General features: G+C 46.0%; 7 protein-coding genes and 1 long non-coding RNA gene across 10 annotated transcripts; 4 read left to right on the forward strand and 4 right to left on the reverse strand.

Annotated features, from left to right (window-relative positions):
- The first annotated feature begins 32 nt into the window (after positions 1-32).
- On the forward strand, positions 33-491 carry LOC136194018 (homeobox protein HB1-like). The gene is made up of 2 exons (XM_065983024.1): positions 33-171; positions 229-491. Exons 1-2 carry the CDS (start codon positions 33-35, stop codon positions 489-491), a joined length of 402 nt encoding a protein of 133 aa, XP_065839096.1.
- LOC136194088 (uncharacterized) lies at positions 484-1307 on the reverse strand. The gene has a single exon (XM_065983130.1). It carries the CDS (start codon positions 1278-1280, stop codon positions 531-533), a length of 750 nt encoding a protein of 249 aa, XP_065839202.1. The 5' UTR covers positions 1281-1307; the 3' UTR covers positions 484-530.
- On the forward strand, positions 1272-5773 carry LOC136194083 (vacuolar protein sorting-associated protein 16 homolog). Its single transcript, XM_065983121.1, has 22 exons — positions 1272-1404; positions 1454-1545; positions 1602-1705; positions 1757-1888; positions 1944-2192; positions 2241-2416; positions 2479-2553; positions 2612-2706; positions 3373-3449; positions 3496-3627; positions 3687-3814; positions 3882-4026; positions 4074-4208; positions 4262-4370; positions 4420-4517; positions 4570-4674; positions 4727-4804; positions 4853-4954; positions 5008-5072; positions 5122-5218; positions 5271-5380; positions 5509-5773. Exons 1-22 carry the CDS (start codon positions 1349-1351, stop codon positions 5648-5650), a joined length of 2502 nt encoding a protein of 833 aa, XP_065839193.1. The 5' UTR covers positions 1272-1348; the 3' UTR covers positions 5651-5773.
- Positions 5774-5903: 130 nt separating this feature from the next.
- Positions 5904-12689, forward strand: LOC136194080 (phosphatidylinositol phosphatase PTPRQ-like). Of its 3 annotated transcripts, none has more exons than XM_065983115.1 (22): positions 5904-5973; positions 6117-6259; positions 6420-6513; positions 6565-6616; positions 6703-6759; positions 6812-6919; positions 6972-7074; positions 7126-7245; positions 7297-7385; positions 7444-7588; positions 7637-7721; positions 7780-7921; positions 7978-8084; positions 8154-8441; positions 8493-8620; positions 8673-8813; positions 8866-8923; positions 8977-9059; positions 9112-9215; positions 9265-9377; positions 9424-12382; positions 12451-12689. In XM_065983115.1, the coding sequence occupies exons 2-22, from the start codon at positions 6154-6156 to the stop codon at positions 12580-12582; spliced, it is 5214 nt and encodes a 1737-aa protein (XP_065839187.1). In that variant the 5' UTR covers positions 5904-5973; positions 6117-6153; the 3' UTR covers positions 12583-12689. The 3 variants fall into 3 exon arrangements, with proteins under 3 accessions (XP_065839187.1, XP_065839188.1, XP_065839189.1); XM_065983116.1 differs by having other exon boundaries at positions 12454-12689; XM_065983117.1 differs by having other exon boundaries at positions 9118-9215.
- A 731-nt stretch (positions 12690-13420) lies between these two features.
- Positions 13421-16982, reverse strand: LOC136194113 (uncharacterized). Its single transcript, XR_010671519.1, has 3 exons — positions 16791-16982; positions 14002-14061; positions 13421-13945 (listed from the first exon to the last, which is right to left on the reverse strand). It is a non-coding gene; the product is annotated as an uncharacterized lncRNA (long non-coding RNA).
- On the forward strand, positions 13593-17217 carry LOC136194101 (receptor-type tyrosine-protein phosphatase F-like). Its single transcript, XM_065983145.1, has 10 exons — positions 13593-14227; positions 14288-14896; positions 14961-15257; positions 15313-15615; positions 15667-15975; positions 16037-16321; positions 16373-16399; positions 16451-16567; positions 16617-16702; positions 16767-17217. Exons 1-10 carry the CDS (start codon positions 14185-14187, stop codon positions 17046-17048), a joined length of 2358 nt encoding a protein of 785 aa, XP_065839217.1. The 5' UTR covers positions 13593-14184; the 3' UTR covers positions 17049-17217.
- On the reverse strand, positions 17128-18440 carry LOC136194109 (LIM and SH3 domain protein 1-like). Its single transcript, XM_065983154.1, has 6 exons — positions 18283-18440; positions 18130-18224; positions 17976-18060; positions 17779-17914; positions 17528-17688; positions 17128-17460 (listed from the first exon to the last, which is right to left on the reverse strand). Exons 1-6 carry the CDS (start codon positions 18349-18351, stop codon positions 17287-17289), a joined length of 720 nt encoding a protein of 239 aa, XP_065839226.1. The 5' UTR covers positions 18352-18440; the 3' UTR covers positions 17128-17286.
- Positions 18441-18467: 27 nt separating this feature from the next.
- Positions 18468-24264, reverse strand: LOC136194090 (E3 ubiquitin-protein ligase SHPRH-like). The gene is made up of 32 exons (XM_065983132.1): positions 24216-24264; positions 23714-24165; positions 23480-23668; positions 23358-23430; positions 22961-23312; positions 22680-22908; positions 22539-22618; positions 22434-22478; positions 22306-22384; positions 22089-22255; positions 21927-22034; positions 21807-21872; positions 21657-21745; positions 21507-21601; positions 21428-21459; positions 21293-21376; positions 21144-21236; positions 20988-21095; positions 20778-20926; positions 20671-20728; positions 20489-20610; positions 20351-20428; positions 20148-20299; positions 20013-20098; positions 19812-19955; positions 19574-19744; positions 19327-19521; positions 19184-19276; positions 19042-19128; positions 18808-18986; positions 18665-18757; positions 18468-18613 (listed from the first exon to the last, which is right to left on the reverse strand). The coding sequence occupies exons 2-32, from the start codon at positions 23733-23735 to the stop codon at positions 18547-18549; spliced, it is 3585 nt and encodes a 1194-aa protein (XP_065839204.1). The 5' UTR covers positions 23736-24165; positions 24216-24264; the 3' UTR covers positions 18468-18546.
- Between the last annotated feature and the right edge of the window lie 35 nt (positions 24265-24299).

A 24299-nucleotide genomic window follows, 5' to 3' on the forward strand; every position in this document is an offset into this window, starting at 1 on the left:
AGTAGAGTCATCGATCATTTGTTTGTATTGCGATGTCGCGCGACGACGCCCATCCGTTTTCCGTCAAAGTTCTCCTTCGTATTTCGCCGCCACCGTCGCCGTCGCCTCCACCTCCGACTCTTCCCGAGTCGATCTTTCGTTCTGTCGCCGATTTGGCGAAGTCCGATGGCCGTACGATGCTTTTACCTAGTGTTATCTTATGCCTCTGATAAGGAGTCGTTTTGTCAGCTTGCACATGGCTCGTTGACGAGCGTCGTCGCATGCTCGCCGACGTCGGTGAGCGCAAGCAACGCGTGACGTTCGCTAGGGAACAGCTCGTTGATTTGGAGCGCGTTTTTGCCCTGCGGCCCTACGTGACGGCGAGCGAGCGGCGCGCGCTCGCTCATCGCGTTGGGTTGACCGAATTGCAGGTGAAGACGTGGTTTCAGAATCGACGTCAGAAATATCGGCGAGAGCGAAAGGAACGCGAGCAACGAAACAAGAAACAATAAAAAGAGAATATATTTTGAAAGTTTTGTTGCGCGTGCGTGTTAATGACATGCGAACGGTGTCGTCATGGTGAAGTTTAGCCACACTTCAGCTACACCGAATGGGCTAGCGTCGATTCCGCGTGCGCTAAACGTTTCCGGTAGATTCGCTTCTAGACTTTCTCCCCTAATCGTTATAGAAGCGTTCGCTGGGCGAACGATTGCCGTTGTGAAGTCGTAGTGGTGCTGAGCGCACGTTTTCGCTGTCGCGTCGCCGAACCACGTTTGATTAACAATAGTTTCATATATCGCGAAATTAGGATATTTTGAAGCGGGTGCGAAGGACGGTGTAGTATTTTTAAAAGTTGCGTGAAATTTCGTAGTATCAATGGTGTAGTCGGTTGCGTTCATTTCTATTTCGGCGCGACTTGCATTGAGACCGTAGATGCGACTTCCCAGCACTTCCTCTTCGTTGTCTTGGTAAATTTTTTTCTTGTACGTTACGATTTTTGACGTGTTCGCTATTTGCACCCAGGGAATTTCGAATTTGAATTCCATGAAATCTTTGCGAAGGGCTTTTAGCCCGATGGGACCGCAGTCGTGTTCGCGCCCCATTTCGAGCGCGAATAACGCACGTCCCGTTGCTATGCCAATGCTTTTCGGAATGACGAGCTGCTGGGCGGCGTTTGGAAGTGCAGACTGCACGGAAGTCGTAGGCGCGTCGATGAGTGCCCACCACGCGTGGTAGGTTCCTTGGATTGGATCGAGAGCTACTGCGCTCGTCTGCAGAAGAGCGAAGACAACCAGCAACATTGTGGATCCGGGATTTCCGTTCGGCACGTGACGGCACGAATCCTTTCTTCTCGTTTTCTGGTTCCGAAATGGCAGATCTCAATCCTACAGCGGAATGGGACCTCCTAGGAGACGTCTACTACAGGTTAGAACGCGCGATCATAAGAAACAAGGCGCTTTCGATCCCAAATCAGGCGACGCGTCCTTTTCACCATGGAATGGGGCGAAAACGACATCGATCTGACACGATTCATCGTCGCCGGTGCACCATTTGGCGGCCCAATAGGTAAACGAAACGAAATCCCCATCGGGGGGCCCCCAAAAAACGAAAGAACATTCCAGCACTCGTTCGCGACGATAAGAAAATCGTCCGAGTCAAAAGCGGCAATCTGAAGCCGCTCATCTACATTTTCACGGCGAGCGGTCGCATCATATCGACAATAAAAGCAAGTGATGTCAAGAAACGAAAAAATCAATAATTCAATAAGTTTTATCAGTGGGACAGCGGCGGAAGTGTCGTCCAATTGGGCTGGTCGCACACGGAAGAGCTCATAATCGTCGTGGAAGGCGGCACCGTTCTCTATTACGACATCCACGGCCAATTCATTAGATCCCAGTCACTCGGCGAAGTAGAAATACTATTATTAATCTTATAGATTTTTAATTATAAAGAATTCTATATAGGAAGTCAAAGCGTCGAAGATTTTGGATGCGAAGATTTTTCGCACTCGCGGCGGAACGGCGATCGCCGTTCTAACGACGGCGTATCGATTCTTCATTATTCAGGATCGGCCTAAACGTATGGCCGACGTTCCGGGAATCGATTGTCCGCCCAGCAGCTGGACCGTTATTCCCGATGAGCGAGGCATTAAAATTTTGGTTGCCCTTGGCAACGATCTCTATCTTGTCGACGGAGGACAAGCAAAACATCGAGTAAATTATAATTATTTATTAATTATTTATTTATTGATTTTTCTTTAGACTCCTCCTGGTGATCGTCTGCCGGATGCGTACACGGAAATGGCCGTTTCGTTTGATTTTCGGCTCTTGGCGATGTTTGGCTCAAATGGCATACTTTGGGTGGGGACGGCCGATTTGAATCAAGTCTTCTGTGAGGTCAATACGGATGCCAATCAACGACCTCTTCAATTGGCTTGGTTGGTTAATTAAAAGGAGGAGCGTGCTTTATATATGTATATACGGGTTTTTGTGTTGCTAGGTGCGGTGGAGGAGCGATTATCTGTCATTGGGAACATCAGCTCTTTATGATTGGTCCTAATCGCGACTACATAAAGTGCGTTAGAGGGGTCTCTAAAATGAGCTGTGATTACGTGTGTGTTTTTTTATTATAGTTTTACGGTGGATGGGGAAGCGTCTCTTGTAGCGGAGCCAGATGGACTGCGCGTCATCTCCAATTTCAATCATGACTTCATACAGAGAATTCCAGGTGAGAAATTATTTTAGGACTCTACGTAAAAGATTTGCCCGTTTTTTGACCAACAAGTGTCTGCAAGTCGTTGCGCGCAAGCGACGCTTGCAGTTCAGGCGGACGGAACGCGTCTAATGCATGCATAATAATAGCGTGGTAATGGCAGGATGAAAAAATTTTAGCAGTCGGACGCTGCCGTTGACCACGCTATTATTATGCGCGAGTGGCGTTCCATGCGCCTGATCCGTAAGCGCGGCTCGCGCGCAACGAGTTAGAGACACTTGCCCCCCGAAAGTGGGCGTTCCCGCCAGCACTGTTTATGCGCGTGTGGCGTTCCATGCGCCTGATCCGTAAGCGTCACTCGCGCGCAAACGAAGAAGACACTTGCCCCCCGAAAGTGGGCGTTCCCGCCAGCACTGTTTATGCGCGTATGGCGTTCCATGCGCCTGATCCGTGAGCGCGACTCGCGCGCAAACGAAGAAGACACTTGCCCCCCGAAAGTAGGCGTTCCCTCCAGCACTTCTTATGCGCGCGTGGCGTTCCATGCGCCTGATCCGTAAGCGTCGCTCGCGCGCAACGAGTTGAAGACACTTGCCTGTCGAAAGTCGGGCGTTTTCTAACAAATCTTAAAAAAATCGTCGCGATTTCGTACAAAGCCCTAACTTCTTGATATTTGTATTACAGAGGCGGTCGAGAACGTTTTTCTCATTGGTTCATCGGAGCCGGGTGCCGTACTCTTCGACGCATTCAAAGAATTCGAAGTAAGATAGAGAACAATGTGACACTCTCATCATTTTTTGTTTTTAGCGTAAAAGTGCCAAAGCGGACGAATACATTCGAATCCTACGCGACAATCGAACCCTGGAGAAAGCCGTCGAACAATGCATCGCCGCCGCCGGCTCCGAACTCGAGCCGTCCTATCAACGTCATCTACTCCGAGTCAGCACAAGAAAAATTATTAATAATTATTATTTAATCTTTTTTTCTTGAATTAAAAGGCGTCTTCCTTTGGGAAGTGTTTCCTCGACGACTTCAATTCTCAATCCTTTGTGGAAATGTGTCACGTGCTTCGCGTTTTGAACGCGGTCCGGGATTTCCGCATAGCGATTCCCCTAACGATAATCCAGTATAAGAAAAAAATAAACAAGAGGCATTGTATCCTCTCTTTCTAATTAATCTCTTGTTTATTTTAGATATCAAAAATTGTCTCTGCCCATTCTCATTGACCGGCTCATCCTACGACGTCACTACGCTCTCGCCATGCGCATATGCAAATATATGAATATTAGCGAAATGGAGGGCGAGAGTCGCGTTCTCGCCCACTGGGCTTGCTACAAAGTAACTCCAAACAATAAATAATAATATGAATTTTTTTATTTTTTTAGGTTGAACAACGTAATATTGATGATCGCGAACTCGCCGCTCAGATATCGAAAAAATTGGGCGACGCGCGCGGGATTTCGTACACGGATATAGCCGAAAAGGCGACGGAGTGTGGACGTCGTAATTTGGCTATTGAGGTTAACGCGCGCGCGTGAAGGGTGATGGATGAGTTCACGTGATTTTTTTGTAGCTGCTCAATTTTGAGCCAAAGGCTGAGAAACAAGTTCCCGTGCTTATTAAAATGAATGAGTTGAATTATGCTTTGCAAAAGGCGATCGAGAGTGGAGACACGGAATTAGGTAAATAATAAATATTAATTAAATATTTTATTTTATTTTTGGTTATTAGTCTATGCTGTGATTTTGAGGCTGAAGGACAATATGCCAAGACATCAATTTCTCATGACTATTCAACAGTCCTACATTGCCTTTAATCTTTATCTTCAAGTAGGAGTCATTGAGACTCTTATTAGTGTCTCTTTTGAGATGTTTTCCTTAGATGTGTCGTGCTGGGAATAAAGAGGAGTTGAAGGATTTGTACGAAATGGCTGATCGGAAGGCGGAGAAGGCGTCCGTTTGCGTGGAATTGAGCTTGGAATCTTCCGTAGATTAAACGCAATAAATAATGATTTTTTAATTACTATTTTTTTCTACAGAATGTGGCGGCTAAGAGAGAACACTTGGAAGACGCGAAGGAATTGTATACGTTCTCTAAGCGTTCTTTTGAAGCAAAGGTTTTAATTGTTCAAATTTGAGTAGTTTTAGTTTCAATTTCTTTTTAGGCAACTGAAGACGAAATTAAACTTCTCGAGCATCAGAAAATGCTCGAGGAAAAATTGGGCGTGAAATACGTCGGATTGTCATTATTTGACACAATGCATCGGGTAACAGAATTAAATTAATTAATTAATTAATTTAATTTATTTTGGTCTATTAGTTGCTTATAAGAGGGTCTCCTTTTGTGGACAAGTTGAAATCTCAGTTCAAAGTGTCAGATAAACGGTTGTCAAGGAAAATTAATTTCAATCTTTTCTCTACGTTTTGTTTTTAGATTTTGGTGGCTACGAATTCGCGCTTTGGCAGCGGCGAAGAAATACGAAGAGCTCATGACATTTGCAAAATCGAAAAAATCGCCCATCGGATACGAAGTAATGAATATTCTTTCATGGCTCTTATTTTTTTACGTGAGATCTCTTTTAGCCCTTCTTTCAAGTCGTTTACGACAATGGTCAAGGCAACGTTCAAGCAGCGAAAAATTTCATCGGTCTCTTACCGCCGGAAGGTCGCATTCGCTCCTACTTGGTTATGCGGTAAGTCAGGGCGGGAAACACATACACACGTACGCGCGCCAGATTGGATACGTCACAACCACCTACCATCCAATCCGCGAATAGTCGGTGACGTCACCAACCCGAGTCACAGAACTCTCGTACTGTAGGGATTTTCTCCAAGCGGCGCGCGAAGCGCAACAAGCGCGCGACGTTGAGCGACTCGATCACGTTCTCGGTCGCGCAACGAATCCGAGCGATCAGCGCGCTATCGCTGCGATGAAAGCCGATTTGCTCTCCAAGCGGAAATAACACATTACTATCGTTCCCCGACTTATATATAAACTTTTTGAGGCGGGACAAGCTGGCGGGACAGGGGTTTTGTAGGATCGCGTGACGTCTCGTGATTTTCCAATCAAAATTTGCCTAATCGAATCGCTTTCTGAGAACCGTTAGAGTCGTCTGCTGACTTGCTAGTTCTAGTAGCGTCTACGCAGCGTCCAGAAACGAAGGTAAGCGTAAAAGCGTCGGGGTATGCGTACTCCGCTGTGACGTCACTTTTCACAGACATTTGTGAGCAATCCGCGAGGGTGTGGCCATCTGTTTCGTCTCTCTATTTTTGATTTCGAATAACGGTGAGTCGTTTGTCCTCGATTGGCGCGTCTTCGCGAGCGTTTCTCATCGCGGACACGCCCAAATGAGATTTTCGGGGGGCGTGTATCCTTTTGACGGGCGTTTTCAGCTGCGTCACTTCACTTGCCACTTGGCCTCCTTTTAGAAAGCAAGCAACCTCCTTCCGCTGAGCACCCAAATCGATGGCAACGCGTCGAATTCACTACGCAATCATCGTAGCGCTTCTCCACGCCTTCGCCGCAACGGAATCGCGAAATCTCTGCCCAAACGACATCGGTCGAGCAATCGGTAAGAAAACAACGAAAAACGATGAAAAATACAAGACAAAACAGCGTTATTCTCGCGTTATTTCTTCGTCTTCGCGGTCCCTCGCCGGGGGACATGTTATTTGTAATAGGATCACCTCTAGTCTGGTTAGGGGTGTGAGATAATCTTGTTTGTCTCGTAGATTCGTCTGTGAGCAGCTATTGCAGAGCGAACGTACAGAACTATTCGCGATTGCTCGTCGATAAGGCGAGTGGGAAGATTGCTGTCGCCGCCAAGTGAGTGTCAATGTTTGATTTGTTGTCTATTTTTGGTATGCTTTTCTCTAGGGCGAATCTCATGGTTTTGCCTCTTGATCTCGACAAAACGAAAGCGATAAACGTAAGGGGGGAGTATCTATTAAGTAATTAATTAATAAATTATTATTGATATTGTATTAATTAATTAATTATTATTGATTTTTCTAGTTTACTAAGCTGGCTACTACGCTTGAGAAGACTCTTTGCCAATTGGATTTTTCTGACGTAAGTTTACTATGACTTCTTCTCTTTGAAGGTTCACATGTGCTTCTTGCAGCCAGAGAAGTGCGAGAACTACTTCCGGGTTCTACTCAAAGATCGTCAGAGTCCAAACATCTTTGTTTGCAGCACAAACGCGAATAATCCCAAATGTGCCTATTACAATGTATGAGAGTATGAGATATCTCTTTCTTATTTAAGATTTTCTATTTATCTAGATCACTGATCTAAGTGTTGTCAATTCCAATTGGGCTAGCTCTTCGTATCCCGTATGTCCGGGTGATCCGAGCGCTTCGAATACGGCTCTAATGACAATTAACGGTGAGTTCAATATGCACGAGTTAATTAATCTATTTCCATTTTCTTATCTAGCTGGAAATAATATTGACGTTGTTGTTGGTTCGGAAAAAGATGGCAAGTATCTCGTTGGGAAATATCGTCCGCCGAATTTTCAAATTCACTCGCCTTTGAGCGACGTCAATTATTTGAATTGTAGGAATTATAGCGTTTAATTGAATTAGTATTAATTTGATTTATTTGCAGCGCCTGACGTGAAATTCATTTCATCTCACGAAGTCGGCGAACACGTATTTTTATTTCTTCGCGAGACGGCACTCGAAGCCTGGTCACAGGTAAACAGGATAAATAAATAAATAAATAAATAAATAATATTTAATTTTTAATTTTTAGTATACGTATTCGAGAGTTATCCGGGTTTGCAAGGATGATCTTGGCGACTCTACTTTTATTCGATACAATTGGAAGACTTTTCTGAAGGCTCGTATCTCTTGTACTGTATCCGCTGGAAGCCCCGCCTATCACTACGATCGCCTTGGTAACGCTCGCGATTCGATTTCTCTTGCATTTGAATTTTTTCTTCCAGTGGCGACTTCTTATATCAAAAATGCCGTGTATACTCCAACGGCTACTGTGCAAGACGTTGTCTATGCTGTCTTTACTGGATCCCCGTATGAGGAGTGGCGGGAAACCGCGCTATCGTTTTTATGCGTTTTCGCGTGTTTCTAGGGGCTCTCCGTCTGGAAGTGCTGTCTGCGTTTTCGGTTTCAATGGCACGTATCAAGGCGATTTTTCGAAGGCGTACGGAAGCGACTATTGGGTCACGAACTCGGATGGACTTTGGCTTACGGACACGAAGACGCAGTTTACGGTACGCTAATTGGACTAATTTGTCAATGAATATCGTGTGTGAGTGTTTGTGCGCAGTGCTCGACGCCGAAACAGAGTGCAGATGAATTCAATTATATTTTGGTGAGCACCGACGTGCAACAAGCGACGTCAGGACGCCCTCTCGCGACAATCAACGGCGCGACGTAAGCGAAATACGGGGCCCACCGGGTAACTATAGTTTCGCGCATGCGAATTCGAAATTCTTTCCTTAGGGCGACTTCCTTGGCCGTAGATCGCGTCAAAACAGCCGACGGAGTCGATTACGACGTCCTATTCGTCGGATTCGACGACGGCAGCGTTCGGAAGATCGTTCAAGTGCGCGACGGCGCTTCGTGGAAGGAAAAAATCGTCGAAACGATCGCCGTCGACGTCGACAACGCCGTCATTCAACTGGAACTCCTCGACGACGCGAATCCGAGTCAGAGAAAGGTCTACGCGCTCACAGAGAAAAAAGTCGCGTCGCTTTCCGTCGAAAGATGCGATCGTTTGAACACGTGCAAGTAAGGAGAACACAAAGTTCCCGTATACTTTTTTTATTTTATTTTTCTTAGGGAATGTATTGAGGCTCAGGACCCGTATTGCGGTTGGTCGTCTTCTCTTAGCAGTTGCCTTGCCCTCGGTTCTGGCGTCGTTCAACAGGATGTCCGAGCCGGAAATTACACGCGATTTTGCCCAAAAGGTTTCATAATTTATATTGGCTAATAATGTTTAATTAATTCTTTTTTCTATAGCTCCTGCTGATTATTTGGTTTCTGTGGATTATTCGAAATCGACGTCATATAGTTTGTTTTTCTTGTGGAATCCAATTTCTGTGCCACCTTCGCCCTATTCAATTCCAAGTTTCAGATTGTATCAGGATGGAGTAAATATAGGTAATCAAATAAAATCAATAAATATCTCTATTGAATTTTTTGTGTCTTCTAGCTAATGTTTCCTCAAGTGTGACCAGCTACAATTTGACGTCTCTTTTACCCCATACAGAGTAAGTATAAATAGTTACAAAAAGTACACTAATCAAATGAACTATTTTTATAGATACACCTTTTCTATTTTACCTGTAAATAATTTCGGCGAGGGAGAAGAAAGCAACATTGTATCAGTCACAACACACATAGCAGGTAAAAGAGATATCATACACATATGGACTTTTATTGATTATTTTCTTTGTAGCTCCAGATAGTGTCCTTCTACGCGGCTCAGCACAACAACCAAAGGAGATTGCACTAGCCTGGGAAAAGCCATTGATTACCAACGGCCCTCTATCCAAATACAAGGTAATAATTAAATATTTGATATAATATGGAGTATGAATTTCTTTCTCAGGTCTATTCAGCTGAAAGTGGACAATCCCTTACACTCGCGTCAACACTCTCACATCCACATATCATAAAGAAACGATTAAATTACACAGACACTTCTCTCAAGCCAGAAACAACGTAAGTGCACAGAACACTAGTATCCTAATTGATATTTCTCTCACAGATACGTTTATCAAGTGGAATCATGCACGGAAGACTCAAACGGCGAATTCTGCTCCAAAAGCAATTCAATCAGCGTCGAAACGCCATGCGACTATCCGTCAGCGCCGCCCAACGTCATCGCGAGCGCGCTAAACAGTTCTTCCATTCGTCTTCAATGGAGCGCGCCTTCTACGCCCAACGGTCGTCTCTTAGGCTATCGCATTCGAAAGGATCCTCGCGGAGAATACGTTTCGTCGTCGTCGACGTCGATCGTCGTCTCCGATTTGATTTCATTCACGAATTACACGTTCACCGTCGCGGCGCTAACGTGCGTCGGATACGGGCCTTCGTCCCTAGCAACGGCTTCTAGAACGCTCCCCGCTCCGCCACCGAAGCCGGAAACGCCGCGATTGTTACCATCGACGTCAGATCAAACGATCGCCGTCAATTGGACGCCGCCGTCTCGCGTAGAAGGATCGATACAGAATTTCATACTATGTCGAAGTCCCGGATCATGTCAAACGTTCTCCAGTTCAACAACGAGCTACGTTGACGCTAACGTAAGCCCCTGTGTTGAATACGAGTATACGGTTGCCGTGCGAAGTGACGGTGGCGATGGAGAAGCGAGTGACGTCACTTCCGCATTTATTATTGGCTATTCGAACAATGTGACGAGCGTTCGAAGTTCCGTTCAAAGTTCGTCGGAAATTGCGATCACGTGGGACGCGCCGTCGCCTCGCAACGGACTCTGTCACGTCGAATATTATTCGATTTTACAAGATGGAATTCAAATTTCCAATGCGAGTTTTACGTCATATTTTGCATCCGGGCTTTCTTCAGCTACGTCGTATGTATTTCGCGTTGCCTCGGCAACCGCCGCAGGCGTCAGTTCATACGCGGAAATCCGGGCTACAACGTTGCCATCTCGACCGGCACAACCAACGTCATTAAATTCAAAAATTATTAGCGGAGGTGTGATTCAGTTGACGTGGGCGGAGCCCAATCCGAATTACGGGAATCCAACCAATTATCACGTGTATGAACTTTTTGGCGGGAATCGACGAACAGTCAGCAGCGCTACGACGTCATTTGATATTCCCTCAGACTGGACTCCCATTGCCGGGCAAACGTATTCATTTTATGTGACGGCGGAGAATGGAGCCGGCGAAGGATCGGCGGCGAAAGTCGACGTTGACGTTGGTGAGAAAATACCCGGAAAACCGGCTGGTATCTATGCCATGGCGACGGGGAAAACGACGGCGCGCGTCGCGTGGCTTCCGCCCGCGTGGAATGAATTGAATGGACAAATAACCGGCTATAAAATCGAACAAGTCAAACCGGCGCCTATTCGACTCGTCAAGGAAGTCCCTGGTATGGCTACGACGACATTGGATGTGACGTCATTGACGGCGGGGACTGTATACGCGTTTCGCGTCTCGGCGAAAAACGGTGCCGGTTACGGTACGACAATCACAAGCGTTGATATGGAGACGGAGAAAGATTTGCCGACACCCGTGCCGCCGACGTGCCGTCCGACGATTATCACTGTGAATCCGCCGTCAGCGCCTGCTCCGCCTGTTCCAACTTCGACTTCAGCGCCGGGACCGGCGACAACTAAGCCTCCGTCACAGGGAGTTTCCGCCTCTATCACGGCAACTGCTGTTTCCTCATTGGAAATGAGCGTCACGTGGACTATCAATAAGCCCGAGAACAACGTTCAAAGAATCGTTATTAATCGTAGACGAGAAACAGCGGGGCTCACGTGGACATCCTACGTGGAGAAATGCTGCAATGGGAACTTCCAGTTAGCCTTCAGAGACAATACCCTATCTCCCTACACAAAGTATGAATACTCCTTGGACGTCTTCATGAACGACGGCTCTATTCACAAGAACTTGGCGTCGGATCAAGCGCGCACGCATCCGGCGGCACCCGCCGCTCCGAAAAATCTCCGCTTCAGTGCCGTCGCCACGACGACCGTTACGCTAACGTGGGACGTTCCGCAACCGGAAAACGGAATTGTGAGCGAATATGACGTCACGCTCGATTCTTTCCCAAATACGACGACAACAAAACAACGCACGGCAATTATTGGAAATTTGAAACCGTATACGATATACGGATTCCGAGTTCGTGCCGTCACGACGTCACACGACGGGAATCAACTCAACGGCGAATTCTCGCAACGTTACGAAATTCGAACGGCGACGGCACCGCCGGAAAAACTTCCCGCGCCAATCGTCGTCGCCGCGAGTACGACATCCGTGTTTTTATCCTGGTCTCAGCCGACAATTCTGACGGGAATCGTGACGGGATATCGATTCTATTGGCACGAGAAAACGGGAGCCGCGTGTCCGTCGCCGCCGTCGTCGCGCGAGAATTACGTCGAACCGTCACGTGACATCGAATCGCGTCGCCAACTCAATGACGTCGTGACGGATTTAAAGGTAGATACGGGCTATTGTTTTGCTGTCGTCGCGAAGACGAGTGCCGGATACGGGACTTTGAGCGATTACGCAAGCGTTACGACGTTCAGTTTAGCGTCGCTCGGCGAAAACGTTTCCTGTCCGAATATCGATTTACTTCGGAACTATATCGATCAATTGATATTAACGCCGGCGCCGCCGCCAACGACGTCACGCCAGCCGACGACTTTTGGAACTGTAGTCGTTGAAGAAGTGACGTCGCCTAAATCCGGGAATACGGTTGTTATTATCTTGGGCGTCGTCGCTGGATTGGCCGTCATTACGACGCTCGTCTTGGGAATTCTTCTCGTTATTTATTGTCATCGCGGCGGGTTTAGCGTGAGCGATTTTGTGGGGGATAGTGACGGCGGCGGCGGCGGGGGCGGGACCAATGACGTCGACGGGCAGACGTCCAAGAAGAATCTGTTGAATGGAGACGCGCATTGGGCTCGACGTGTTTCCACTGAGACGGGGCCTGTTGGAGCGCCCGTAGCTCCGAGAACTTTGCCGCCACTGGTAAGAAAAATCAATAATTAAATAGGTAATTTAGTGAGGGTGGGGCGTTTTTGTACTATGATTTTTAGAAGGGGGCTCCCAGAGCGCCCAGTGGCTTGTATGAGCCCGTGATCACGAGGACGACGTCGAAGCTGGCGACTTCCGGGAGCAAAAGTGCGGAGGCTGACAAAGCTGGAGGTCTTGATCAAACGAGCATGTGAGATACGTAGCGGAGTCGAGTGATGTGATTTTGCATCGTAAGGAGTTTGTAGCCGGCTGCACTGTTTATATACATTGATTGTTTCATTTTGAGTGATCCACGCGTATACGGGTTTGCACTCACGTGTTCGGGCGAACGACCTTCTCCTTTTACTCGTCCTCGAAGCTCTTTTTCACGTTCGTTTGTTACGTTCGTAGCCTCAAAGGATAAACGAGTTCCTCGTCTACTCGAGAAGCCGTTTGCAGCGGAGATGGCGGAGTTTCGACGTCGAACAGATAACTCATCGTTTTTCATTGTCCATCGACGCTATTCAATTACTCCTATTGTCGGTTCGAGCTCTTCGTTTCCAAGTTTTTCGCGATGGGGTCTCCGTGAAGGGATTTTCGCGTTCGTGCAGTTCAAACGTGTACTTGGAATATTTACCGTGACCATGAACTATATATAGTTCACGGTTTTTCACTCAAAACTGACCATGAACTATAGTTCACGATTTTTTATCCAAAACTGACCATGAACTATAGTTCACGGTTTTTATCCAAAATTGACCGTGAACTACTGTATAGTTCACGGTTTTTCACTCATTTTTACCATGAACTATATTTTACCATGAACTATAGTTCATGGTTTTTGAGATATTTTTGACTCTGAACTCTTCTTTCTAGACAGGAGTGAAGAAGTGGCAGCCTGCAGTCCAAACGTCCTCGAAGATTGAATAATTTAAAATTTTATATAAATAGACTAGGCGCACATTATACCACTTACGTGCGAGCCTCAGGCGTGCGCTAGTCAGACGCGTGGACGAATAGATAGGGCCGCACGAAAACGAAAAGTAGGTAAAGTCATGCCAAAATTTATTTCAATAAAGTCCCGTATGTAAAAGAAAAAACGAGCATAGTTCCGCCTCTCCTCCATCCACCCCCTCGCCCCGGATGGGGGGCAAGGCCAGGTGGGCACCTGCTTATGAGTCAACGGACTCGTGGGGTCACTCCAGACTCCCCCGCGGAGGATGAGCCCGTTTAACCTCCTGGCTCCGAGCCTTGGACTGCGAGTGGCAGCTGGGATGTCAGTCCACTCGCAGGTGCAATTCCAAGGGGCGTCACTGATTTACCCGCCAGTGCTCTGCCTTACGCGGGGAGGCAACTCTAGAGCCTCTGCAGAGGTAGGGCCTATTTATCGCTCTTGGCCACAGAGGGATGGCTGCGTCTGCCTCGTCGGATTGAAGGAACGACTACACGGCAAAACAAATGACGCGAGGAAATCAATAACAAAATACCTTGATCCTAAACCGCTGGTGGAAAATGATAATAGCGTCTACTTCCGGTTATTAATTGACGTACGCTTCCGATTTCGACGTTGTAGGTGGTCTAGGAAAAGACGCCCTCTTCACCAAAACACAGCCAAAGATTCTTCTAAATATTACCTTAGATTAACATTTCCCTTCAGCGATAAATACCATTTAGAAAATCGTTGCTTTACGTGTCTGCGCGCGAAAACAGAAAATCAAATAAAGAGGGAGGAACGCGGGCGAAACCACCCACTCCTACCGCATACCTATTAAGTACAGATAACGAAGAGAAGAAGAGCCAGTATAGATCGCAGAACAATGCTACGACTACTCATCTCAACAAGACTCATTTTGGATCTAGGTACAAGTCACTCACTCCACCACAGGGGGGAATAGGAGACATAGTCATGTTTTATTATAGCCGCTTTACAATTCACCGTCGCGCCGCCCAAAACGGTCTACGTACCCCCCGGGGAACCCTACGCCGGACCCCTAGACGTCGTCTGCGAGACGGACGTCTCAGCGACGATTACGTGGCATCGAAAAAACGACGGGACACGACTCGATTCCCACACGTTTAACATCACAACAAAAAGTCGAACAAGCACGCTCTATCTCCAAGGGAAACGACTACATGATCACCTACTCGAACTCGTGCTCGAACGCCAGGGATTCTATTGCTACGCCGTCGCAACAACGACGACGAAAAAGAGTTCGGTTTTCAATTTCCGGGTCGGCCGGATGCCGTCTATTGACGTGGGACCGAGTGGCGACGTTGTCGACGTCGGCACGACGATCGAGTTGTCGTGTTCGTACGCCGAAGGCGTGCCGCCACCGAGATTTACGTGGATTACGGATGCGAATACGACGACAATAAAAGGGTGGACCATGATACAGGATATCGTACATAAGAAAAGTCGGCTGATTGTTACGGATAAAGCGGAGCCCGTGCACGCGGGGAATTACACGTGTGTTGTCGTGAATCGTTTCGGGTCGGTTTCGTCTAAACCGGCGCGAATTTTCGTTCGATGTAAGATCCGTTTCGTGGGACCCCGTTTAGGCACTTTCTGTGAGGATGCACTTTTGTTTTTTAGATCCGTCTGTTTCTATGCTTCGCTTGTGGCCGATGATTGCGGTTCGCGCGGGCGCGCGAGTGACTGTCACGTGCACCGTGGTGGGCTATCCGGCCCCTACGGAATTCAACGTCACGCGCGATGGGAAAAAAGTCTACGCTGTCGCGCAAAGGGTTACGAGAGCGGCGCACGATCGCATTGTCTATCAATACGAATTCGCCGCGAGGAACGCATCAAATGGCCTCTACTCGTGCAGTGCTAGAAACGGGATAGGAAAAGTGTCTCTTCCTGCTACGCCGAAACGTCTCACGGTTCTACGTAAGTGACTGACGTCACAATCGCTTTCATTGTGACGTCGTCATTCTGTATGTAGTCATTCCCGATCCGCCTTTCGTGACTGGCGTCAAACCAGGGCAATATGATTTCGCTTTCTACTACATTGCCTCGTTCGACGGACGATCGCCCCTTTTGAAAACCGACATATCGTGCGTCAAGTTGGAAACGATCCCTGAGAATTCCCTCCCGTTGCCATCGCAACGGAACGGGAATGACGATCGAGGGGGGCTCCTAACGGGGCTCGTACCAGGCACTCACTATCAATGCTATCTCTATCTCGTAAACGCTATAGGGAAAAGTCGATCAAGCGAACCGTTCGTCGTCGCAACGAAAAACGGGAGTAGGTGACGTCACAATGACGATTAAGACGTCACTCGTTCTCCCTTTTTAGAACCGGGCGTTCCGTTACTAAGCGACGCACCGCTAAGCGCGAGGGAAAAATCGCTATTGATTCAATGGAGTGTCGCCTATACGGGAGGCACGCCCATCACTCAATATGAGATCGTCTATAAGGTGAACGCTAGTAATCAGTGGGAAAAGCCCGTACGTATCGACGTCAATAAAACAACGGTGACTCAAACTGGGGGCACGTATCAAATCAAGGAACTTCGAAAGGATACAGTATATAGCGTTTACGTGATAGTTCAAAATGCACTAGGGAAAACTCAGTCACAAAATATGACGTATAGAACAGCGTGCGGTAAGTTGACTCAATTTTTAGAAAACGTTTACTCTAAGTCAAGAGATTTTTTTCATTAAAGAGCCTATGTCTCCTACTGAAGCTCGATTTGAAGAAGATGATTCTATATCTCTATTGGGAGCCAATGAAAATGATTGCGGGGCTATTGTTAATTATGTCGCCTATAAAGGGAAGATTGGGATGAATGTTTCGGTTCATGGTTTGGATGGAGGGAGAGTCAAAATTTTTATTGGGGAAAATAATTTGAATTATGGTGATGGAATTGTGGAGATTTACGCTGTAAACGAGGACGGATTTAGAAGCGAATTGCCACTCATAGTCGAACTACCAGGAGGACACACTACAAGTAAGATGACCATAGAAAATTCAAGAGAAATTTCAAAAGTCATTCTTCTAGGCACTCCAGTCGAAAAACTCATCCAAGGTTTTCTCGAAAATAATTGGTTAATTAACGAATTAAATCGTTCTAATTAAGGGAGCAGTGCTAATGTCCTTGGACCAATCCTAGGCGTTCTCCTAGGCATAATCGTCATAAGCATCATCATTTTGATTTGCTGCTATTGTAGAAGCAAACAAAAGAACAGCTATAATGGTACACTAAGGGAGGAGACCATATGTATCCTATGCTCTATCCTCTTTAGTTTCCGGTGAACGGAGAGAGAGTAATTCGGATCGCTACACTCAACCAAACAACGTCTACGATTGCGAAGACGCAAGCATACATCCAGTATTATTTAATCGGGTCACGTGGTCCCTCAGGAAATATTGAAATTACTATTTTGTTTTCCCAGGGGCCCAATAGCGGAAGTACTTACGTTTCGGATGAAAAATGGCCGTCTCGGGCTGACGACGGCGCCGAGACTCCAACGAGCGTTCCGGCCGACTTTTCGTTCGACGAAACTGACGATGACGTCGACGCGATTAAGCTCGCGCGAGAGGAGACCCCTCCTTCGCTTCCAGAACGAATTTACGACGAACCGCCGGCTGAATCCGATCACTTGGAGTCGATTCCTATGAAGAACGCTAATAAAAGCGTCTACGATTACTCGCAAAAGCTGAGCACCTTCGTCTAAGCACGAAAAACGACGTTTTTAGATGAGGAGTAGAGCGCGCGTTATCCTAGTCGTGATTCCCGTATTAAAACTCACGAGATTGTAGAGATTCTTCTAATTCAATACAATGCGTGTGTGTAGCGAAGCTGAAAAAACACGAATACACAGAGAAGGAACAATTGACAAAGCGTCTGCGCCAAAAAAACACCAAAAAATCAAGACAAAAATTCGCGAAAAATTCACTTGCCAAATTTCCTCATCAAAGGGGCTCGACGTAATTGGACGGAAGCATGCCAGTCTCACCAGTACGCTCCACAGTCCCAGTCATCCAGCCTTCATCGATGACCTCCACATTGATAAGAATGTCCCCCTCATTGAACGAAATCTCGTCTTCATCCGTAGCAGCGTAATCATAAACAGCCTTATAGCGAGCCTATAAATAAATAAATAAGATTAAATATTTTATTTATTTATTTATTTATTTATTTAATTATGATTACCCCTCCGCCGCCGCCTCCTAGGGGTTGAACTGGTTCAGGTTCCGGTTCAGGTTCAGGTTCTGGTTCATAGGTGGGTTCAGGCTCATGGTATGATGGCTGTGGTGGTGGAGGTTGATACGATCTCCCTGTGTCTCTTTGCGGTGGCGGATCATATGAAGATGCTAAGAGAGAGCGAGAAAAAATCAATAATAAAATATTTTATTAATTAAATAATTCTTTAAAAGATCAATATTAAATTATTTAATTTTTACTTGGAGCCTCGGGTGCCGTTCTGTAGCCTTGGGCGCTGGCCTTGGATTGCGACTCGCGCGCGTGACGTCCTGACACCGAATCGGCGGCCTGAGTGAATTGCTGGAGATTCTTCTTGTGATCGGCGTGATATTCAACCTAAGAGAAAAGAAACTAAAATGCCACGCCCCCTTCAAAATAAATAATTATTTATTTTCACGTTGCTTGAAATCTTCTGCGAAGCCTTTATTCGCTGATCGGCGACTGAATCGGCCACGGCTGTGAATTTCGTCGTCGGATAGTGCCTAGAAGGAATTAATCAAATTCCCCGCCCCCGCATGCCACGCCCTTCCCCCTCTTGTTTCATCTCTCACGTTTTGCAATAGGCCTCCTTTTTGTATCCCTGGTACGTCTTCATCGTCAAAAGGAGATTGCATTCTTTGCATCGGAAGCACGACTTGTGCCATACCTAGTCCGCAGCGTTTCGCGAAAAGGCGAAAGGGGACCCGTTCGCTTCGTTCTCTTACTTTGTCCAAGCAATTGAGCTTTTCTGTTACGTAGACTGTCTTATTGCAGCGAGCGCACGGCGGATTCATCGTCGAGAGGGCAGCGCGAAGCGAGCTGAACGATCTTTTTTCCCGACGGGCCGGATAAAAGAGAAGCGAATTAGCTCCGACGCATGCGTGGGTTGAGTGGCGACGTGCGCTAGAAATTCCGGTCACCTTGGTAATTTGATTCAAAACGTCACTCACAGATGAATTGATAGATGCATGTGTGCGTCTTATATAGTCTTACTCTGTTTTAAATAAAGCCGCCCATTCGGTCACTGTCAAGTTGCAAGCGCCTCCTAGTTCCTGCCTATCAAACGACACCGAAATAATAAATACTAAATTTCTACTCTATGCGTACTTTTTGGCGTTTGGTGACGGTTTCCTGCGCAGAAGTGCGTGCATTCGATCCTCTACTGTATCCTGAATGTAGAAACGATGGACGAATGTTGGTCTAGGGGCGATCGAATGCTCTAGGGCGAAAAAATCAATAACTAATCTTACTTTGTCTGGCCAATTCGATGAACGCGTCCAATAGCTTGTAATTCGTTTGCAGTATTCAGAGCCGGCTCAACTAGAATAACGTGCGTCGCTTCGATGATGTTGAGCCCGTTTGCGCCCGAATGCAAAGGCAAGAGAAGAACGTTTACATCCTCACTCTCTTTGAACTCGGTCAAGAAAGACTATTCAAAATTAAAATAGGGTCAGTTTAGAGGTAATAATGTTTGGAACGCCTACTTGAAAAGTGCTTTTTTTATTAATTAATCGATGCGATATGCTGTTCTTTGTAAGCGCCGTAGAAAGAATTCCCAAGACGGACTGCCACTAAAGGGAGAAAGCTTCTAAAGGGGGCTCCTCTACCTTACTACATGTACAATACCGTAGAAAATACAAGAGTCTTCGCCTCGGCGTCATCCTCTCGTATTTCCATCAAACAACGAACCACGGCATTAACTTTAGCAGAGTGATTTCCCTATGATATAACCTTGGCCCCTATCTACCCGTAGTGGGGGTCCCTCTTACCTCAACCTCAGGAATAGCGTCGTCATTCGCCACGGGGTTCACTCTGACGAACGTCACAGCGTCGCTTCGCGTCAATTGACGACAGAGCGGACATCGGAGAATGCGACCGTGCGTGTGCGTCGCCACGGCAACGGGTCTCGACATGACGGCACAGCACGAAGAACAGACCGAATGACCGCACGTCATAACAGCCCACTAAAAAAATTCCTAACTAAAACTAAAAACGGAAAATACTCGATTTTTTTACCTCGACTCCTAGTTCTGATCTACAGACGGGACAAGGGGCTCTATTGATCTCTTCGATTTCTTCCTGACTAGCCGAAAGCGTGTCGAGATAACTACGATGTCCTAGTGACGTTCTCAAAAGCTCTTGACCCGAAACTAATTCCGCTTCGAATCGCATTTGATATAAAATAATCTATTAGGAAACGTCGTTTTTTTTGGAGGAGGGGGAAAGAGGATTTAATTAATATTGATTTTTTTACTTCGTCTCGTTCTATTATCGAGGCGTCACGTGGTTGGGTTAGGGGCTCATCAGACGAACGAAAACGAAGGCGTGTTTTCGACATCGCGAGTTCGTCGTACCCGGAAACGCGTTCCGAAAGAGCGACCCATAATCGTCTCAAAATCTGAACGCGACACGGTTCACATTCTAATTAATAAAGCCACGCCCCCGCCGCGAATACCTTGAATTCTTTTTTGAGAGTGTCGAATAGTTGCAAGTGAAGTCTTCCCTGTTCGATTACTTCTTCGGAAACATCATCATTTGATTCTATAAAAATTTTTTCACGGGGGTTTTAGATATTAATTTTTGAGCGTACGGATGTTTCTGGCCATAGAGAACAACGTTTTTAGAATTTTTTCGATTTCGCTGTCAGCCCACGTCTGTCGACCTTCCGTTTCATCATCATCTTCTTCTTGATTTTCTTGATCTTCTTCCGGAAAGAGGTCCTCTTCGACGTCACCGCGATGGCTGAAGGAAAGATGAAGCCTCCCCCAATAAACGATTAATTAAAATACTCACGTGACTGCCTGTTGGGTTTTGGAAAATAGAGCAGCTTCGTAAGCCTTTATGATTTCCTCAACGTGACAAACGGTGCATCTTTGCAGAGATCGAGTCAAAGATAGTCTTATTATTATTATTATTGATGATTTTTCGTACCTTGGTCTATGTTCGCTTGGCGTGGGTCTCAAGTGGCATGCAGCTGCTACGTGGACTTCCTCTTCGGTTAGCTTAGAGCGCGTTAATTCGTCAATGCTCTTTATGACGTCACGCCGACAGGACTACGTTTCAGAGCGGCGACGTCACTTGTATTACTATACGAATCAACTATTCGTTCGTACTTGAATTTTGTCTAGTCCGGTTAGAAGAACGTAGGAAAGACCGGCCGAATTAACGAATCTATTAAAGCGTGACGTCACAATGGGTACACCATTGTGACGTAGTTTACCTCTCTGCCAACGAAGATCCCTCGCGGTTTCTTCCGCTGATTTGCGCTTCGTTTAGAATCAAGCGAATGCTTGTCACAGCTTGACCGTCCATGTTGTAGAGTTCAAGCACCTGAATGACGTCACTCCACCAGCTAACGTCATGACCAATCTGAAAGAAAGAAAGAAAGAAAGAACTAGACACTATCAATGAATAGGAGGGGGTTTGATACCCTTTCTTCACATTCCTCAACCGCCTTTTTCTGCGTATCCCAGTTCGTTTCCTCGGACGATAGTCTAGCGTTGAATCGCGAAAGGAATTCCTCTTCCAGGCCCTCCAGCTAAAAGACCCTGAGACCTCAAAACAATGACGTCACGCGCTATAGTACCTCCTCAGCAATGTTATCGTCAGACAAGGCTCGACTGCACGTGGAATCGTTCACGTTGAGAAGTTCAGACAGATTATAAAGCGTGTGAATTTTCTAAATCAATAACTCAATAAGTATTAATTAATTAAGTTCCCCCCAAAGCACGTTACCTGAGTCAAATCGGTTTCCACAGTGGAACCGTGCTCTTTCCACGAACTAATCGCCTCGCGATATTTATCAACGGCAAGAGAAATCTATAATCACGTGACACCCAATTTAAATAAATTCTATAAGATATCGCCTACGTTTCCCGCTAGAGCATGAAGAGCAGCGAGACCTAGAATTTAAGATTAAAATGATTTTATACAATAACTTCCGGGATACCGTTTAGTGCAAATATAATTTGCCGGTGTCCATCTCGACATTCTCTAGTCGTTCTCGCGATCATTGTCTCAAGCAATTGCTCCATAGTCATCGTACTTTAATTAAATTATTAATTTAATTTAATTAGCGAGCGTGGTTCGAGTGACCGACTTTCGACTCAGTAATCCGGGCATATCGCGATGTACGACCATTTGAGGATGACAACAAGCGAGTCTCAGACGATATAAGGGACCCAGCATCTATACAGGGGTTACCTCTAATCCCATGATGCCTTATAATTATTCTCTTTTATTCCCCTACCTTTTTTACTGTGGCTGTTCTTAGGGAACTAAGGCTCGCCTCAGCGTCTGCGTGGCCGCGTATCATCTATAGTATTTATTGGACTTATTTAATTATTTTTCATTGTGTAGCAAAACTTACTCGTTCCGCTTGCAGTGAACACGATTCTTGTTCTCGTTGATAGAAGAAGGCTTCCAGTGACGAAAACGACAGCCACTTTTCCTCCTCCGTCTGAGGTGGAACGCCAAGCTGCACACACAGAAAAAATAAGTAATAATAAATAAATAATAATTTATCTATTACTTCATCAAGGACGTCTTGTTTCAGAGTACGCCAAAATAATTGCTTGAGAATGTCAACCAATGGACGAGCGTTCTTCTCGCGGACATACGGGTCATAGAGCAAGCGTTTCCATAGCGATTTCTCGCAGTAGGGTTGAACGCCAAGAAATAAAAGTAACCCATATATATCTTGAAGAAAAACGGCTCGCGGGAATAAATGATAATGTTGCTATGGTTACCTTCGGGACCTTGCTGGATTGGAGTACCCGTAACGCACCAACGATTTACAGCGTGAAGTCGTTTCGTCATGAGAGCCGCCTAAAAATATATACAGAGAGTCATTTTTTATATGAGACTATGTAGCTACTTTTGCGCTTGTGCTTTCGACCATCTGAGCTTCGTCTAAACATATCTGAAAAATTATGTTTTTTAGATATGTATTTATATTTTTTGAGATTTCTTTTTGACTCACTCTCCACCATTTGACGGCGGGTAGTGGACTCAATTTAACGACGTATCGTTTACTGTGGCGAATATTGTGCCCTTCCTTACCTAAGCCCAAGTAAAAATAGTCTAATTCCCCCCTCCCTTATAAAACGTTCCCTTTTCTCACCGTAGGCGACGTCAGCGTGACGAAATTCGCTTCTCAGCGTCTCATACGTCACAATGACGACATCAAAGCCAGCCAATTGATATGGACTAATGAAGCCATCTTGAACAACTCCATTGTAGATAGTGTAGCGTAGTTTGCCAGGCTGAACGTGCTTCTCAATTTCCTGCTTCCATTGCATAGCAATGGAATGCGGCGAAACAACCAAAGTCGTGGGACTCGCTATGGGTTCCTCCACCCCCAAAATAAATATAAATCTCATTGATTTATTAATAAAAACTTACTGCCTTTGTCCAGCATCTCGGACAAACAAATTCGCTTTTCCAAAGTGCCCATTTGACGCAGCGAAAATGATGCCATTGATGACAACAGAGACATTGTATCCAATTTTGAAGGGGACAACCCTCTCGCGTCGATGCCCCACATACGCAATTAATCACGTGGTTATTATCTTCCCAGTCGCACTGTTCGTCGCTAGGGAGAACCGGACGTTGAGCGGAAGCGGATATACGGGGACAGGGATTGGAGAGAATGAGGGAAAGAATTTCGATTGTTTTTCCGAGACCCATTTCATCAGCTAGGATACCACCAGGAGGAAATATTTCAAAAGGCGGTGAACTTTGATCCTTTGAAAAACTGAGGAAAAATTAATAAAACAATACTAATTAAATATTTACTGACGTTTTAGTTATTGTGTCGAAGTAGAGTTTGGAATTGTCTTTCAGTTTGATTTCTCTCCAAGACGGAAGTAGACCTGATATAGAGTAAAGGAGACTATTAATATATAAGTGTTTCTTAGCTACTTTTTGATTCTTTTTGCTCTCTCTCTAGCATCCATTCCAACGCTTGCTTTTGATATGATCTCAACGTTGGTATCAATTCCGCGGGGACTAGAGCGTCATTGGGAATTTTACGCGTTTCCTGATTGGATAGGACTATTTCGTATAATCCATCCACGTCGCCCGGGGCAACCAAATGTGGCGATTCGTAAACTAAGGAAAACTTTTAGCTACGATTTTTTGATTGAATTTACTTACAATTTGACGTCAGATCTGGCATGAAATGAAAAATTACGAGTTGGAATTTTTCGTGAATGTCTCTCCTTTTCAAATTCAATTCTTTTCGATTTAGCAAAACGTCGACGAAAACGATGTTATTTCGATTCGCTTCGATTTTTAGTTGGATGATGTTTTGATGTTCGAGCCAGCATATCGCTGAAACGACGTCGTTTGTCGTCGATTCGTCGTCGAAGGCGATTACAGGGAGTGCCGTAACAATGGACGCATTGTGGAGCCGTAACTCTGCTCCGTTTTCTTCGTTCGACGCCAAATCGATGGAATCGTACGACGAAATGTCGCCGATTGTGTTCTCGAATAAGAGTTGTCCGATTGCGCACTCTGTTTCGATGTTTTCCGACGTTTGCGAGTGAACGCGAGCGAAGGGCGATTCGATTTTGGCTCGTTTCGAAGCCAATTGCTCGCTCTCGACTCTAGTCAATAATTCTCATCGTTTTGCAGACGCTCTTTTCATTCGCCTTGCCTTGAGACTAAGCTAGAGGCGGAGCGACGACGTTCTGCATGTTCGAGCCGGTGCATCTTCCAAAATGATAGAGCGCATGCCCAC

The sequence above is a fragment of the Oscarella lobularis genome, chromosome 12, assembly GCF_947507565.1.
Source record: "Oscarella lobularis chromosome 12, ooOscLobu1.1, whole genome shotgun sequence".
NCBI classification, from domain to species: domain Eukaryota; kingdom Metazoa; phylum Porifera; class Homoscleromorpha; order Homosclerophorida; family Oscarellidae; genus Oscarella; species Oscarella lobularis.

Coding starts and splice junctions, on each gene's coding strand:
- LOC136194080 (XM_065983115.1), top strand. CDS start 6,154: ATGGCAACGCGTCGAATTCACTACGCAATCATCGTAGCGCTTCTCCAC. Junction 7,922..7,977: donor ACACGAAGACGCAGTTTACG/GTACGCTAATTG, acceptor GTTTGTGCGCAG/TGCTCGACGCCGAAACAGAG. Junction 12,383..12,450: donor CGAGAACTTTGCCGCCACTG/GTAAGAAAAATC, acceptor TATGATTTTTAG/AAGGGGGCTCCCAGAGCGCC.
- LOC136194101 (XM_065983145.1), top strand. CDS start 14,185: ATGCTACGACTACTCATCTCAACAAGACTCATTTTGGATCTAG. Junction 15,258..15,312: donor GAAACGTCTCACGGTTCTAC/GTAAGTGACTGA, acceptor TTCTGTATGTAG/TCATTCCCGATCCGCCTTTC. Junction 16,703..16,766: donor AAGACGCAAGCATACATCCA/GTATTATTTAAT, acceptor TTGTTTTCCCAG/GGGCCCAATAGCGGAAGTAC.
- LOC136194083 (XM_065983121.1), top strand. CDS start 1,349: ATGGCAGATCTCAATCCTACAGCGGAATGGGACCTCCTAGGAGACGTC. Junction 1,706..1,756: donor GCATCATATCGACAATAAAA/GCAAGTGATGTC, acceptor AAGTTTTATCAG/TGGGACAGCGGCGGAAGTGT. Junction 1,889..1,943: donor GATCCCAGTCACTCGGCGAA/GTAGAAATACTA, acceptor AATTCTATATAG/GAAGTCAAAGCGTCGAAGAT.
- LOC136194018 (XM_065983024.1), top strand. CDS start 33: ATGTCGCGCGACGACGCCCATCCGTTTTCCGTCAAAGTTCTCCTTCGT. Junction 172..228: donor TTTGGCGAAGTCCGATGGCC/GTACGATGCTTT, acceptor TCGTTTTGTCAG/CTTGCACATGGCTCGTTGAC.
- LOC136194090 (XM_065983132.1), bottom strand. CDS start 23,735: ATGCCAGATCTGACGTCAAATT. Junction 21,460..21,506: donor AATTATATTTGCACTAAACG/GTATCCCGGAAG, acceptor CTTAAATTCTAG/GTCTCGCTGCTCTTCATGCT. Junction 20,927..20,987: donor TTGAGGAATGTGAAGAAAGG/GTATCAAACCCC, acceptor TCTTTCTTTCAG/ATTGGTCATGACGTTAGCTG.
- LOC136194109 (XM_065983154.1), bottom strand. CDS start 18,351: ATGAATCCGCCGTGCGCTCGCTGCAATAAGACAGTCTACGTAACAGAA. Junction 17,915..17,975: donor CGCAGAAGATTTCAAGCAAC/GTGAAAATAAAT, acceptor CTTTTCTCTTAG/GTTGAATATCACGCCGATCA. Junction 17,689..17,778: donor AACGGCACCCGAGGCTCCAA/GTAAAAATTAAA, acceptor GCTCTCTCTTAG/CATCTTCATATGATCCGCCA.
- LOC136194088 (XM_065983130.1), bottom strand. CDS start 1,280: ATGTTGCTGGTTGTCTTCGCTCTTCTGCAGACGAGCGCAGTAGCTCTC.